The sequence below is a fragment of the Falco punctatus genome (assembly GCF_963210335.1).
Source record: "Falco punctatus genome assembly, chromosome: 3".
NCBI lineage: Eukaryota > Metazoa > Chordata > Aves > Falconiformes > Falconidae > Falco > Falco punctatus.
Genome location: NC_137582.1, coordinates 33,196,485 through 33,212,572, shown reverse-complemented (window position 1 = coordinate 33,212,572; position 16,088 = coordinate 33,196,485). Strand labels below are relative to the sequence as shown.

At 37.8% G+C, this 16,088-nt stretch overlaps 1 protein-coding gene across 1 annotated transcript in view; it reads right to left on the bottom strand.

Annotated features, from left to right (window-relative positions):
* Nucleotides 1-1,000: 1,000 nt before the first annotated feature.
* CALB1 (calbindin 1) overlaps nt 1,001-16,088 on the bottom strand; it is a 30,426-nt gene continuing 15,338 nt past the window's right edge. The window contains exons 4-11 of the mRNA XM_080381855.1: nt 13,942-14,025; nt 13,797-13,853; nt 10,651-10,728; nt 8,142-8,197; nt 8,007-8,046; nt 7,866-7,919; nt 7,665-7,736; nt 1,001-7,244 (exon numbers count right to left, since the gene is read on the bottom strand). Of these exons, the coding sequence (XP_080237981.1) occupies nt 7,131-7,244; nt 7,665-7,736; nt 7,866-7,919; nt 8,007-8,046; nt 8,142-8,197; nt 10,651-10,728; nt 13,797-13,853; nt 13,942-14,025 (555 nt within the window). The 3' untranslated portion in view covers nt 1,001-7,130. The remainder of the gene's footprint in view (nt 7,245-7,664; nt 7,737-7,865; nt 7,920-8,006; nt 8,047-8,141; nt 8,198-10,650; nt 10,729-13,796; nt 13,854-13,941; nt 14,026-16,088) is intronic.

Below are 16,088 nucleotides of genomic sequence, written 5' to 3'. Positions count from 1 at the left end.
CCTACCCACACTTCAGGCTGTACTTAAATATGCCAGCGTCTGACTTTGAAACCATTTGATTGCCTTAATACAAAGGTGTAGTAAGCTAATATATGTTCCGTTGAAAGGGTGGACTATATTAGTGCAGGTTTCCATATGCCAGCTTTCTCCTGAGAGTAATGGTCCTATGGGGAATTGAACAGTATCTGTGCCACTGATAATAAAATAAAGCAAATGTGTTTATCATAGCAGCCTTCAAGGTGTCACTTGAGCATAATCTAAAGCTTTTTTTTTATATAGCATCTTGGGTTTTGGTAGGTCAAGATCAAATTCTGACATATCCATGTCTTTTCCCCAAAAGGTGATTTAATTGAAAAGTTAGGCACCTATATACGGTTCTTTGCTTGTTGTCCTTTGCGTGTACTTAAATTTTCTGTTTGTATGGCACACAGTTGCATGTAAGGCTTTGACACTCGGAAAAAAAAAAACATATTTCAGAAAAAAATCCAAAGGTACGCTTGTGAACTGCAGTATGATCAAGTATTTCTCCGTGGTATTTTGTAGGGTGTCCTCTGGAGATGGGCTGTCAGTACATATAAGTTCACACTGGTCTCTTGCAGTCGTGGGGGTGTAAAACTTTTAATACGGGAAGGTTTGTCATGTGGTTGAATTATTGGACTGAGATTGAAGAGAATCATATTCAGTCTCCAACATTGTCACAGGCTTTGTGTGACCTCAAGTTATTTCTCTTGTATCTGAACAGCAGGGCAGGTATGCTTTTCAGCATTCCCTCAGGAACTGGTCTTCTGAAGCAGGGAGACTGGCACATTTCATCTAGCTCAGGTCCTGTGTATGGCACAGGTGGGAAAGATCAAGGCAAGAGGCACATTCCCAGTCTTAGGATCAAGTCTATACTTGGCTTTGGAGGCTAGAGAGCACTGCTGGCTGCCACATACTCCTCCATCTCTCTTCCCTGCATATAAAATAGTAATAACAATACTTTTTTTTAATCTCTCATACATTTTTACATAATCCTACATGTTATTTAGTGTATATTTTAGATATTGAAAGCAGAAGCATTTTTTGGTGGGGATAGCGTGAGATGGAAAAGGGAGGGACAGAGGAAAAAAGGGAGATAAGCCTAGCTCAGCTACAATTATTTTTTTTCCAAATATTTCAGCAGTAGGTACTGTGGTGCTCAGATGTAATATCTACTGACATAGTAAATGCCAGAAATCCATTATGTGGCTTTAAACACTCCGAGCCACTATTTGTTGGCTCAACCACGACTGCTTGTAGATGTCCTTTGTTTAGAAAGTAAACTTCACAGACCTCAGTTAGAAATGTTTCTTTTCCACAGCAAAAGGCAGTGCGTTCCTGTGCAAAAATACTTTCACAGTTTAAAATTAATACTGGTTCTTGACCGAAAATTAAAAATGAGAAGGTCTTTGTCTTTCCTTCATTGCTTTACTCATCAGAGAGATTCAGGCCAACTTTGCATCTAGGAGAAACTCACATTAATTCATAGTGAATCTTTCAGGGACTGAAGCTGTTTTCTGAACAGTCAGAGTTACTGGAAAATGTAATTTAAGGGGGAGGGGATTGCTTAATTGAATAAAATCAGAATGTTGAAGGGAGGTCTCTTAAAGCCTGTCTTATAAGTAGATACTGGGTATTTATTCAATAACAGAACGTTTCTATCACTTGCAGAAACAGGTATTGCTTCCAAAGTATCTTCCTTCTACCGGTTTACTGTCCATAGCTGAATGAATTATTAATTTTAAAGTGATAACAAAACATTTTTAAAGCATGCTATTCAGTGATAGAACCAGAAAGCACATTTTAAATTTTAATGAGCACCTATAATAAGAGTAATCTATTTTATCTTACCTATGCCAATAACATTCATTTCAAACTATGCAAGTTAGTTGCTTTTAGATTCTGAACATTCTCTCTTGACAAGATGTATACAATGTGTTGATGCAGGTTTTAGAAATGACATGTAATGTTTTGGAGAGATACATATTATTAGATAGTTTATAAAATATTTCCTAATATGTACACTTAGTTCAGTGAAAAAACTTTAATCTGATGTAGCCATCCACTTCTGCAGAAGAATGGAATAGTCTGGCTTGGATTAATTTTCCTCATTAAAATTATTGTTAGACTTGTTAGGGGCAGGAGAGGAATGTCCCTGTGAAGAAGTGAATCTGGAACATCTCAAGTTGTTATTACATGTGTGCTTATCCAAGTACAATTGCATTGTTTGTTACTAAGTTAGCCACACATGACATCTGAACTCAGGAAAAGGACAAGAGGAAGCAGCTTTATAGCGACTGCCTAACCCAGGTGGTGTCTGGCTTGGCAGTTCCAAAGGAACCTGTTCCTAAATGTCCATGAGGATGAGACTGTCCTGAAAGATACGTAAAACACCCCTAAAACCTGAGAGGTACCCAAGCTGTAAGCATCTTCTGCAGCTGTGTGTTGTGCACGCTTGTTGCAGACTGACATAAAGCATAGTTACAACATCTACTTTATTCCAAACATAGCAAAAATGGTAGGAGATGCTATCCACATTAAGCACGCTGTCTTACGCTGACACATTTGCCCTGAGATTATTACATTCCTGACCTTGCCTTAGACTGCCAGTGAACCACAATGTACAGGGGAGTGTGAAACAAGTATGGCGTTGCAGCGTAATAATTTTATGGAGAGGAAATTAAAAGGACAAGAAAACATGATGGTATATGTTGGGGATTGTGAAAGGAATCAGTAGTGTTGCAGAGGTAGTTTAATTTTCACGGATCACAAGGAAAACTTTCCTTGACTCCAAATACCTTGTTTAAAATACTTTTGCATGACGCATCAGTCAAAGCTGTTACCATTTCCATGAACTCAACTTCGAGACACTCACAAAGGAAGATTCATTGTCTGTTTTCAACTGAAAAGTACATCTTGTCTGCTTGATTAAATCTTGAATCACCCTTATTTCAGCTGATGATCTACTGTCTTTGAACCTGTCTGTTACAATTTCTTACATTAATTTTGTGCTGTAGAAGTGGTATTGTATTATAGCAGAGGCTTATAAACAAGTTAGGAAAATCATTTGAGGTTGCAAATGAAAGAGATTAGTTGTATTACCTCTGTACTGTGATACCAGAGCTGCTGTCAATCTTTGGTTCTCCTCTTTCTGCGAATTCCCTCCTTTTGAATATTTCAATTCTTGTTGAGAATATTGCTGGTATTTACCAATTCAAGAATCTGCTTTACAAGCAGAAGATGACAGTGAGGGAACTGCGGATTCCTACCTCTTGATACTGGCTTCCAAGCTCATTGGCACATGACCTGCTCACTTACCTTTACTTCTTTTCGTGTGCTGATAACACGTAAGTAAAGACACAGAATTGCAAGGAAATCTTTACCTTTGTGTAACTGCACAGAGCATATTGTCTTGTAACTTCTAAACTGTAACCCCATTGTAACTGAGGTAAACTGCCCAGTCTTTTATGTGATAATTTAATGTGCAGTAAAATAAAATGGTCTTTGGGATTTCGGTGCATTGGCCTGCTTTTAATTGGTCCAGAACAACTTCAGTTGATTTCATAAGGATTTGGAGGTGTTCAGCACTTGAGAAAATCAGGCCACGTATATTTAATGGGTGCCTAAATACGGGTTCTGGGCATCCTCGTAGACACAGCAAGTAGGTGTGGATTTCAGTATGCCTCCACAACCAGCGATTATAACCATGGTTATGATGAGGACTTAGTATAAATGCGTAAGATGCCAAATGGAAATTAATCGGAAAAAGCAAACATCTAATGAAACAGACTTAATCCTAGTTTAAATGGAGTTTAGCAGCAGCATGTGCGTATTTTGTGGGATGACGTTCATTTTACATAAAAGCACTGTTGCTTGTCAGCATCCTGATCTGTATTTGACATCGGCACATGGGATATGCTGTTTAGAAATTCTGTAAGCTTGTGTGGGTAATCTTTTCAAAGATGTGTATCTAAGTTGTAAATAGGGCGGATTAGACCGGTGCTATGATACTGCACATTAACTGCTGGGGATAGAACAATGCAGCAGTAAACAAAGGCCAAATCGCTTGCCTCAAGGCCTGTGTTCAGTTGTAATTAAATCATCAGTGAGAATTGGTATGATATTCTCCGTAATGTGTATCACAGGTGCCAGCTGGGCAGTGTGGGTGGTTTCGGATCAGGTGAGGCCCCTAAGGTGCGCTGCTGGGCTGTGAGGTGGGCACAGCTGGAAGCAGGCACGCACTCTGCCTGAGCTGGTACTCTTAACATTTACATCCATCAGCAAACACTGCATTTAGAATGCCAAAGGTTTTTGAAGGGCCTAATAGTTACTGTTATTTTTTTTTTTCCTATCAGCCTTAGTAAAAGTTTGCTCTCTTGTGCTTTAAAATTAGTAGAAAACCACCTTCTTTGATTGGAACACTGAGCACTGTATTAAAATTTAATCTGTACACACTTAAACTAGAATGGGCTAAAATTTTTTACAACGTACTAGTTTATAATTTGTAGGACAGTAGTTTTGAGTATTTATGAGCCTGAGTGCTTATTTGAATGCTTATTTTAATAAAATACATATTTTTAGACAATAAAATGATTAATGGCTTCAGTAAAGTGGATCCCAGGTAGCTACGTGTCAGTCAGTTTCTCTGTTTAGCAGGAACATGGCATACCTGCACTACCTCATGTCATTAATTTTTGTGCAAAAATTTTAATTTCAATCCTTTTTTTGGACACCAGATGTCTACCAGAAGAAGGAAGCTTGCAGTCTTCCTTACCATCACCTCTCTCACTATTCCAAGCCTTGTTCTGCCCCAGCTGTGACGGTTTTAAGAGCTGTGCCCAGGAATGTTTCAGAGATTTTAAAACCTGGAGTTTTTACAGCACTTTTGACTTACCCCTGTTTTGCTTTGCACTGACATAGTAGACATCTTTGCTAGAATGGGGTTTTTAAATTGCTGTCTCTTAATCCAGGTTTTATTTATGAGAAATAACTGCAGGAAACACTCTGCCTGTTGGTGACTGAGACCTGCTTTCTGTGTCATGCTCTGCAGCAGAGGCAGGTGGTGGCAGCAGCTGGAGTGGAAGGGTGGTTTCAGAACAGGTCTGTGACAGGTAACTTTACTTATGTTCAGGTTTCTGTGATGACTTTTTGTGAAAAAACACTTTAAACATTTTATCTTCCATTGTAATGATTTGAGCAGCCACATATGTTTACATACAAGTTTTGGGTTTTTTTCTTTACCTTTACACTATTAGAATGTTAAAATAAGGCAAGATCCAGGGTTTCAGGTGCACAGTATGAACAATATCAATCATTTATTGTACTGATAGGCAGATTCAGTGTTCCTCCACTTAACACACACAATTCTATTTCACATTGCATAGAGAAAAGAGGAGAACAAGCAGAAGTTAAATCACTGTGCATGCAGTGGGAGTAAAGCGGTGACAATGAGCTAGCTTAATCTTTTGTTGTTGGTTTTTTTTTTTTATTTGAGAGGGAAGGGGGTTCAGCAAGACCCATCTGGCACCATCTACTCCTTAACTTCCCAAGGCTCAGACTGGAGAGATCCCTCCTAAAATGGCATTTAGTTGCCTGAGGAGTTCAGTGACAATAATCTTCAAGAATCTGAGCCTCGTTGTTTGAGACACGTTTCAAATAAAATGCATTTGCTTCTGCTTACGTAAGACACGGAGATGCATCTGAGAAGTTGTATATAGCTCTTCTGCTAACCTGGAATTGCTTCTGAAACAGTTGTACGTGGAAGCAATGTAGATTTTTTGGCTTTAAGACACAGCCCAATTTCCTTCCGACACCAGTACATACTGGGAGCAATGGCCTGGACATTAGTGGAGTTGCCTGGCATAAAACCAGTGTAAAGTAAAAAGGGAGCCAAGCCAAAAAAATAAAGATGCAAGAAGACAAGGCTGTTTCCATAGTATGGTTCCCATTTTAAAAATACCTCTCAAGCATAATAAAAAGCTGAGTCCATGTAAACTAAATTACTGGATTGGTATAAAATCTGTACTAGATCTTTTGTTTCATTTAGTGTTAAATTTTAATTTAACTGTTATAGATTAGTAATTCAGTGTAAGATCTGAGGAGGCACATGGTTTTTAAATAGTTGTTCTGTCCCTTACATGGTACAGAAAAAAAATCCAGGAGATAGACAAAGTAGACACCAACAATCTTAGGTTATTAAATTTAATTATAGATTACACAGAATATGATGTAAAAACAGCAATTTACTAGAATAGTTATAACCTGCAAAATGTGAAAATAGTTTAGAAAATGGATTGTCATATTCTCTGACACAGCAATAGTCATGAAAGGTACACTTATCATATGTTAATCTGTGTATTAACTATACTACCTGTCATTTAGCCAGGATTCCAAGACAGATTAAAGGCATTTATTTCTGAAGTGCCTGTGTTTAAATTCAGTAAAGTTAAACAGCTAGATTGAAAACACTACATTTTTGTCAGCTACTGCGTGGAGGTCTATCCTGGATAAATGCTTTGTCTATATGCTATGAGTTCATAATGAGAAGAGTAATTGAAAAACTGCAGAGAGCACAGACCTGTAAGTGGGCGGTTCGACAACTGAAAATATTTCCTAGTGCCTTGTTAAATTTTGGAAATCAGGCATGCCAGCATCTCTTTCCTATTTCAGACCTAGATCATGTTTCATCTGAATTCATATTTTGCATTTAAAAACCCCATGCTTGTAACGGGGAAAGATATCTGTAGACCTTTTTGTTACGTAGTTCAACAAGAAATGTTGCAAGTGTCAAAGGATATGATGACCACAGCAATGTCAGCAGGTTTAATTTTTTTCCCAGCTGTGTTTATGAAAGCAAAACCAAAACCAACCCCGACATATTTTAGTTTCTTTTTGAATATACAGACTGGCCCAAACATAAACAATCTCTTTATCAATCTTATTGTTACAAAAACTGTACATTACAAACAGTATAGAAACAAACTGAAAGGAATGTGCCACACATCCTGGCTAATTTTCTATATGCAGTTTAAAAATACAGCCTACTCCCTTATAGTGCACAGTTATTGTGTAGATGAGTACATCACTAGTTAAGTGGACATGATAGAAGAGTTCTAGTTTTCCTCAGCACAGAGAATAAGAGCCAGTTCTGCTCGGTAAAGCTTTCCTCCATCAGACAAGGCCATGATGCTTTTCTTGTATGTCGCAAGGTTGTTAATGTCTAATTCCTATTTAAAGAACAGATAATGCTTTACCAGCATGAACAAGTTTGCTTCCAAGGCAGAAAATGACAAAAAAAAAAAAGGGTGTGTGTGTGTGTGTGTGTGTGGATATTCTCAGACTGTCTGACAGTAATACATTATAAATATTGCTTATTCATTTGTGTTATCCATCTTATAGCCATATGTTAGATAGCTGATAGCTATAGATGTCTTAGAAGCAAGCTTTAAAGAGTGTTGCTATACAATCACAACTCCCCTAGTTCAGAATTTACAAGGTTGTGACTTCTGCCGAGAATTTTACGTGTACTTTGACTTCAGGAATTACGACTTAGAAGCTCTATATTTATCTTAATAGGGTGGATTAACATGTCCTTAAAATCCACATTAAATCTAATCTCCAAGGGGAAAAAAGGCCTTTAGGATTACCTTTTTGTTCTTCTCACAGAGATCCTTCAGTAGTGCATCAAGTTCATTTTCATCTATATAGCCATTACCATCCTGAAAAAGAACATTAAAGATAATTTTAAACATCTATTTTTCATTTCAGATGTTGTGGCTAATTTTCCACAAACTCAGAAAATAAATGCCATCAGACTACACAATTAAAAAGGTTTTTGAAAGACTTACTTGATCATACATCTCAAAGGCTTTATTGAATTCTTTTGCACACATTTTGACACCCTAAATGCCAAAAGGAAAACACATCCATTAATTACACCAGTTATGTATGATGGTAACAAGTTACCTTAAGAATGTGAATATTCATACCTGAAATTTAATAAGAAAATTTTCCTGCACTGGGAGTAGCCTTTGGAGAGGAAAAACAAAGGTCAAAATATTTAACTCCTCCCGTAACAGTGCTTGGTACATGATACTTGTTATGCAAAGAGTCAGAAGACATACCTGGCCAGTTCAGTAAGCTCCAACTTTCCATCATTGTTTGCATCAAACATCCTAAGCTGAAAGAACATATAATTCTACATTACTAATCAAAATTAATCAACATAATGAAGTAAACACTTCTTTGGAAAACTTAAATTCCATGAAATATAGCCTTTTACTTCATGCTGAAATTATGGCTCCAGGTTTTAATCTTCATATTTGCTGTGTAATGCATTTATTTAAAGTACTGATGAAGTAATTTATAGTGATTGATTCTACTGCAAAAGCCTCATAAGAAGCCAGACGAGCAATTCTGATTAACCTACTCTAAGGTTGGTCTTAACCAGCCTGCAGTGATGAATGTTCCGTATGAAAAATGCGCATGTAGTTAATTATAAATGAGAGGAGTCTTGACGTGATAACATTTTACTTTTGACTTCATGTCATGATTTGATAATAGCATCATTATTGTCTATTCTTAAAGGTGAAACAACAGTTGGATAAAGTGCAATAGAATCCCAGGCATTAAATTGCATAGTCAGAAGATAATAGACGTTTAATTCAATTAGCTGCTAGGTCTAAATATTTAAGTAAAGATCACATTCTGTTTCTGTGATATATTTCAAGGAAAGAGTGAACAGATGCTATAGATGATCTCATTTTGTTGATGGTATGAAAACGGGAAATTAAATCTCTCCAAATAATCATAATTAAATTACAAGAATAAGTATATTAATGTAATTGGACAAAACAAGTAAATGCTATTTCTGATCATTTTTAATCACCCTATTGTATTAAAGTGTGTTCCTTTGAGGCCTTGAAAAGATGAGCCTCTGCTGCTTGAGAAGCACAAACAGTTTATACTGGTTATTGGAAGTAGATGGAGATAGTGCACTTGCGTGGGACTTCCTCTCCCAGTTTTTACATCTGTATAGTTCTGTTTTTCTACTTTCAAGTATTATTTTGCCTGTGCTGTATAAAAGAGTCACAAAAGCAGCAAACTGTACAAAACATTGTTAGGCATTGTACTGAAAACACCACCACCCACACTCCATCCCATCTCTTTCAATCACAGTAATTTTAGAAGTAATTTTTAGATAAGAGGAAAAACGACGTCCTGTGCTGAGAAAAGTGTATATCCTTTTAAAGACAGAATTAATGCCATGAAAAAAGACCTAATTTCACTTGGTTAATACATGATAAATGGCAAAGGAGACCAGAAGAGACGCCAATTCTATAAACACTACAATTTTTGCACAACACCTTGGCTCCTTTGAACACTTCCTTTCCTTGCATAAAAGCATCTGCCTTGCATGCATTTTCCATGAAAGGAGATTTGCATTTGGGGTAGGTTCGCAGCGCCAGCTGTGAAGTCAACATATTTTGTATTTTGATGGGTTGTTAGTGCCTGGCTGTGCCTGCCTGCAGCTGCTCAGGACCGTATGTTTTCTAGTAGTCTTTTCTAGTTTCTGAGGAGATTATGGGAGAGCCAGCCTTATTTATTTTTTTTCTTATTGCTGTTAATTCTTTGTCATTGGATCTCTCTGCAGAGGCCAGAATGTGGAGCATGCTTTAAGATGAAGGTCAAAATGCTCCCTGAATGAAAAGGATATGTCTTATTTTCACCAGTGAATAAACAGTGACAATTCTAGGTAAATGGTTTATACTGGTACAACAAACCAGCAGGCTTTTTCCAGGAAAAACACAAGTTTTGATCAGCCATTCTCAGACCAGTTTGAGGACTAGTGTGTTTACTTGGCACATTTTTGATTGCTAAAAATATTTTAGGATGAAACCAAGCTAGCAAAACAAAAAATCTAGTGTTACACATTTCCTGAAGACAAGGATTCTGAGCCTTTTTTTTCTTGAAATGTCCACTCAGAAGCCCATACTCGTCCTTACCATGGAGCACCATAGCAGTGGGATGGAAGGAGTGCCCCAAGGACAGGCTGAATTAAGGCCAGGGAAACGATGGCTTTGTTCTAGTGTTTTATCTGAAACATCGATTTCTCCTTCTTGAAGAGAGGGAGAAGGAAAGAGTGAGATGCTTGTAAATCTGGTAAGAAGCCACCATGTGATGGCTTGATGGCTTTTAAGACAAGAGGCAGACACTGCAGCACTGTAAGAAGGCAAAACGTAGAAAGTAAACCCAAATTAATTTGATCTAAATGTAATAATGTATTTATGACAGGTACAGTTTTTCTCTTGTGAACTTTGCAGCTAATGGCACAAGGAAGCAGAATGGGAAAATTCTATGGTTTGGTCTATCTAATATCATTTAAGTGCCAAGAAGATTCAAAATTCCTGAGCGTTTTTTTTCAAGCAGCACTGAAAACTTCCCATCAAAACTCTGTAGCTGCAGAAGTACTTGCAAGGCTAGATGCCTTGGTCATCTACCTGTTGCAATGACATAGTTAGCCTGATTAGGACCTGGTGGGACTCCAAGTCGTTTGGAGCCTTCCAGCAACTAAAGATAAATTGAGTTGGATTAATCCAGTCTTGCTGAAACAATGTCTGTAAATAATCTTACCATTATTTCTGTGTATTCTGTTAGCTTTGAGTCTTCAATCTGCTTATTTGCTTTCTGTAATAAATCTTTCAAGAAGCTCTGTTAAAATAAATAGAAAAATAATAGGTGATTTTTTATTTACGGTATAAAATGCTTGACATGCTAACTTCAGATTAAAGTAACGGGAAATACTATTTTACTCTCACTTTAGTATTTACTGCTGAAGTTCCAAGTAAGTATGAAAAGTAGTAATTAACAGCTAAGAATATAACAGTTTCTTTTGATCAATTCAAGTATATTGCCGTTTTATTTGGAAAAAGTGACTCATAGAACTTTCTGCATTGTATGCCATTTGTTATATTGTGATTTTGGAAAAAATGGTTTGGCTTTCAAGTGTACTGCTTCCTAATCAGCTCTATCAGTAAACTAAACTAATTAACCTTGAGTCTCCTTGAAAACGTGGATGCCTAATCACTTCTTGCAACATAGGTACAATTTTACAGAAAAGATCAATGATTAATCAAGTTTTTTTCTTGCCTGTGGCGGTACCTGATGCTAGAAGTGAACGTTAAGCTACATTGCTCCTTTCTACCTTCTATTTTAAATGTGTGCAGCCAGTTTCATTGCATTGTATTGAATGAGAATTTGATATACTGTCACAGGACTTGAAACATCAGCCATTATTACTTTAAAAAATGAGATTGTTTCCACCTATTCAGTGGTTTAAATTTCTGTACTAGCTCTGTGACATTAAAAAAGAAAGATATCAATTTATTTAACAAGGGTGTTACAAGAACTGAGATGTCTGTATGCCTGTCAGTGCTCAATGAAGTACCTAATTAGTGTCATCAGTTGGAGTGTCATTATCTTCGTGGAATCTTGGCCCACATTTCAAGATATAAAATGGGGTAGCTTGTAAGAAAATCTATTTGTACATAGATGACTTTCTTGAGCTTGAATGCAACCATGTCAACAGTCACACGACTAATACCCGCTGTAGTTCTTCTAGTGTTGCCCCCTCCATCCATGCTGGAGGGCCTTCCTGGTGGCGTGTATACAAAGAACATGGCTGAAATGTTGTAAATGGACATTATGGAGACATGTTTGATCTTGTGTGCTTTGGTGGAAAATAGAACTGGAAAGGACATTGAATGGCTATCCAGTCTGTCTCCATGTCTCAAGAAAGGATCATCTGTATCTAAACTTCCTGAGTTACTGTCTGATCTGAGCTATTGCCAAACCTTTCCTAAATACAGGCCGTGATGGAGAGTCTGCCTCCCCCTTAGACAACATATTTGACCGCTGTTTCTATTGTTAGAAAGTATTCCTGATTTCCAGCTTTAATTTCTCTTACAACATTTTAAGTGGGTGTACTCCTCACATAGCAAATACTTAAAATGTTTGGGCTTGTCAAGAAATACTGATCTACAAGTAAAACTGGACATTTATGTCTTATGTTCAATATGTTAAGATGGCCTGTTTTTTTGAGATGGACAAAATTTCACAGCACAAGAGAGAAGGGACCACTAGGGATGCAGTTTAAACGTCTTTATTCTTCAGCTGGTCCTCAATCAGCCCTGCCTTTTTAGGTTTACTTTAAATTATAGCAGCTGGCAACAGTCCTTAAGGCATTGTCTAACAGCTGGAGAGTTCTCAAGTGCTACATGCATGGCCTCTCCTGATCCTGCAGACTTTAGGTACACTGACTGGCTGTGACCAGCCAGCAGACTAAGCTCATCTGCCTGAGAGTTACCTTCAGGTAGGATCCTCAGCAATGTCACACAGATACCAAACTCAAAGAGGAAGAGAAAAGGAAAAAAGGTGTGAATTGTCTGATGTAGATTCCTCCTCTGAACAGAAGAACTGTAAGGATTTCAGACAGTTTGATCTCCCAGAGCTTTAGTTAATAAAGCTTATTTAGTTCTTTAGCACATATATGGGCAAAATAGTCTAAAAGAGATGGATAAACACTGCTAGGTCTTTCTCTTGCTAGGAATTGTTTTGATTCTTCTGAATTAAAAGCTGCAGTAATGTATCAAATGCAGTTGAACTGTGGAAAAAAGCACCTTTCTAGTCAGAAGGTCTTGCATATGAGCATCTCTCCTCTGAGGAAAGGCTGGGAGAGCTGGGACTGTTCAGCCTGAAGAAGACGAGGCTTGGGGCACCTCATCAATGTATATAAATACTTCAGGAGAGTGTGCAAAGTGGATGGAGCCAGGCTGGTGCCCAGTGACAGGTCCAGAGACAGTGGGAACAAACTTGAAACACAGGAGGTTCCCTCTGAACATCAGGAAACACATTTTCACTGTGAGGGTGACCAGGCACTGGCACATGTTGTCTGGGAATGTTGTGAGTCTTCATCCTTGGAGATATTCAAAAGCCCTGTGGATATTGTTTTGGGCAACTGGCTTTAGGTGGCCCTGCTTGACCAGGGAGGTTGGACAAGATGTCCTCCAGAGGTCCCTGCCAACCACTCTGTGATTCTGTGACTGTAATTCAAGATCTACAAATTGCTGTTAGTTTTATGACTAGAGAGGTAAATCATTGCAGATTTAAGGTGTTTTAAATCTTCAGGGCTGAGATGGCTAATTGAATTATCTCAGTTCTGTTCTTATTTGTGCATATTAAAGCTGACACCAAAATCCCACCAATTTAACCAAGCAGGGGGAACACAGTTCTATTTGTGTTAGCCTAACAGTATTACAGTGGAAACTAGGATTACATTATACTTGAGAGAGCACGATCTGTCCAGCAGCATAGTGGTTGATGGTAGTGATGCCCTTAGGGAAAAAAAAAAGAATAAAGAAGAAAGAACAAAACAGCTCTCCTCCCTAATATACCAAAAAAAAAAAGAACAGCATAGCTTTCACAGGCCTATCTTGCTTTCTTAATCTTTCTTATTTCTAAGTTACAGTACCTGCAACCCTGAGTCACTTGAGACAAACATTGATCTGAATTAAAACATGTTTTAAAAAACATTGATCAGATTAGAGTTTCAGTTTAAATAATTTACTGGTGATAAAAACATCAGCAAATCACATTGCTTTTCGGTCATGTTTGAAATGCAAAAACATGCATTTGGTGGGTATCTGAGGAAACAGATAGCAGCACAGGCTGTCATCCAATGCCTGCTCTCATCTTGTGCCTACTCATAAATATCAGCTTACCTTGAGTTCCTCAGAATCAATGAAGCCACTGTGGTCGCTGTCGTATTTTCTCCATGTCTGCAATCAGAACGTGAATGCATTAATGATATATTTATGGCAAGCAGGTCTTGGATAATTTTACAAAAGGTGACTTTTCCTACTGTACCTGCATGAAGTCTTCACTTGACTTTAGCTGCTGGCATCTGAAGAACAACAGGAAATTCTCTTCCGTCGGTAATATCTGAGCAAGCTGTAACAGAATTTAAGAAAGATTAAATTTTGATTATTCATTAGGCCAGCTGAGCCTGGAAAAGAGCATGAAGCTTTTTAAAAGACTGTGAGATTCTTTGTGCTTATACTGCCTTATTGTGGCTCCATAGGAAGCTTCATCCTCTTAGCTCAAATGTTTGGAAGATGCCTCTGAAAGGCTTCTGGCTTGCGGCTTTGCCATATTCATCAAGGTCAGACAGAGCTTAGATCTGAGAGAAGGGAGTGAGACAGCACTTTCCCTAAGGGGTAGCTGGGGAAAAAGGGGAAAAATTCACCTGTGCAGTTAGGTTCTATGGTGAAAGCCTTGCAATTGGCACAAAGAGAAAGCGTAATGCGGGGATGTTCAGAGGGTAAATGTGAAGGACCACGAATTAAGAAGATCCTGTGGCAGATACTGAGGAACAAGTGAGAGGAACACTGACATGAAGAACAACACATGTAAGGTAAACAGAAAAATATATGGAAAAGCCAGGAGTAAAAAAAACAAGTGGGGAGGGTGAGGGGATGGCAAACAGTCATCATCTGTCAGGCACAGAGATGTGTTCAAGAAGAGCTATAAATACCAGAAAGAAATCAAAAGGGCTTTTAGCCATACAAAGTCAGGCGTGGTTCTTCCAGTGCCTCTGCTCTACAAAAGGCTTTTTTAAAATCAGACATTATTGTACTGATTATTGAAAATGTTCATTTACTATAACTCAATTTTGGCAAGTGACAAATGTAGAAGATGGAGAGTATGCTGTATAATTTAATGTAAAATCATGACTTGTTTTTAACAAAAGCCCAATATTTTTTTCTGTCCTCAAAATGTATGAAATGTGTTTTGATTAAAGAAAATTTTTTACTTGAAGAATAGGCCAGCTGTGCTTACTAGGATGAGAAAATGGAGAAGGATGGATTTCTTAGCTGCATTCTTTCACGAAAAATGAGATCTGCAGACTTCCTGGAGCCCCATCTTAAAATTTTGATCCAAATTTTTGTTTCTCTGCATTCAGTTCACACCCTTACATCCCTCATTCTGTCTATTTCAATGTTATTGCCTAATTGCTCAGGCTTTTTACTTGGGTTCCAGCAGTGCTGTAGGTGAGTTCAGCTCTCCCTCTCACCCTACAGGCACAAGAGAGTGGAGACAGATCTCTTGTTTCTCTAAAATTATCGGTGCAAGGAATCAGTTATATTCTTTAAGTGTTTGTACAACTGAAAAGACACATCAAGGCACTCTCCTTATAGAAATGGTGCAGCTGATGGCAGGCTGTTGGGCCCATCAGAGCACTCCAAGTGCCTTTGCTAAATGGCTGAACACCAAACCCAACCAACTTAAACAATATGGGTTTGTCAGCAGCTTTCAAAACCAACTCAGTTATAAATAGCATATACACATTTGAGTAAGTACATGTCCATATGTACGCAATAGTTAAAAGTGTGTAACTTAGTACCGATTTGTGGAAAAATTTATTTATTGCTCCCACAACAGGGGAGTTACGATTTTTAGAGTACATTCCTACTCAACAACAAATGTTGAATGGAAGAACTGATTCTAATAATAAGCAGAGTCTGGAGGAAGAGGCTAATTATGACAATGGGAAAGGGTTTACATGTGTGGAAATGACAAATAAGGTGTCATTCATGGGCTCTCTGTAACTGGTGAATTTTTCAAGGACACTGTAAAATAGTACAAGGTACAAGGGTAAATGTAAAATAGTAACTTTCCAAAGAATTATTAACAGCTTACTAGCAGTACCAAACTGTATTAGAGGTACAGAACCTATTACCTCTGGAAGAAAATTAGCCTATTTTAAGCTATACCTCTCACCCTTTGTAAATCCCCAGGGAAAGCACAGGCTTTTACGTTACAAAGATGTAGTAGCTCAATATCCAATATTAGCTCAGACTAATGCCAAAAATTGTGGTTTGAGATTTCTTTCTTTTGTATCCTTTAGCGTAATAGAAACAATATAGCTAAAGGGAAGCCCAGTTCTCCAAGCGTATGCATCAAATAGCATTACACTGCTTTTTGTGGAAAACTCTGCATCATTAAGGGATGAG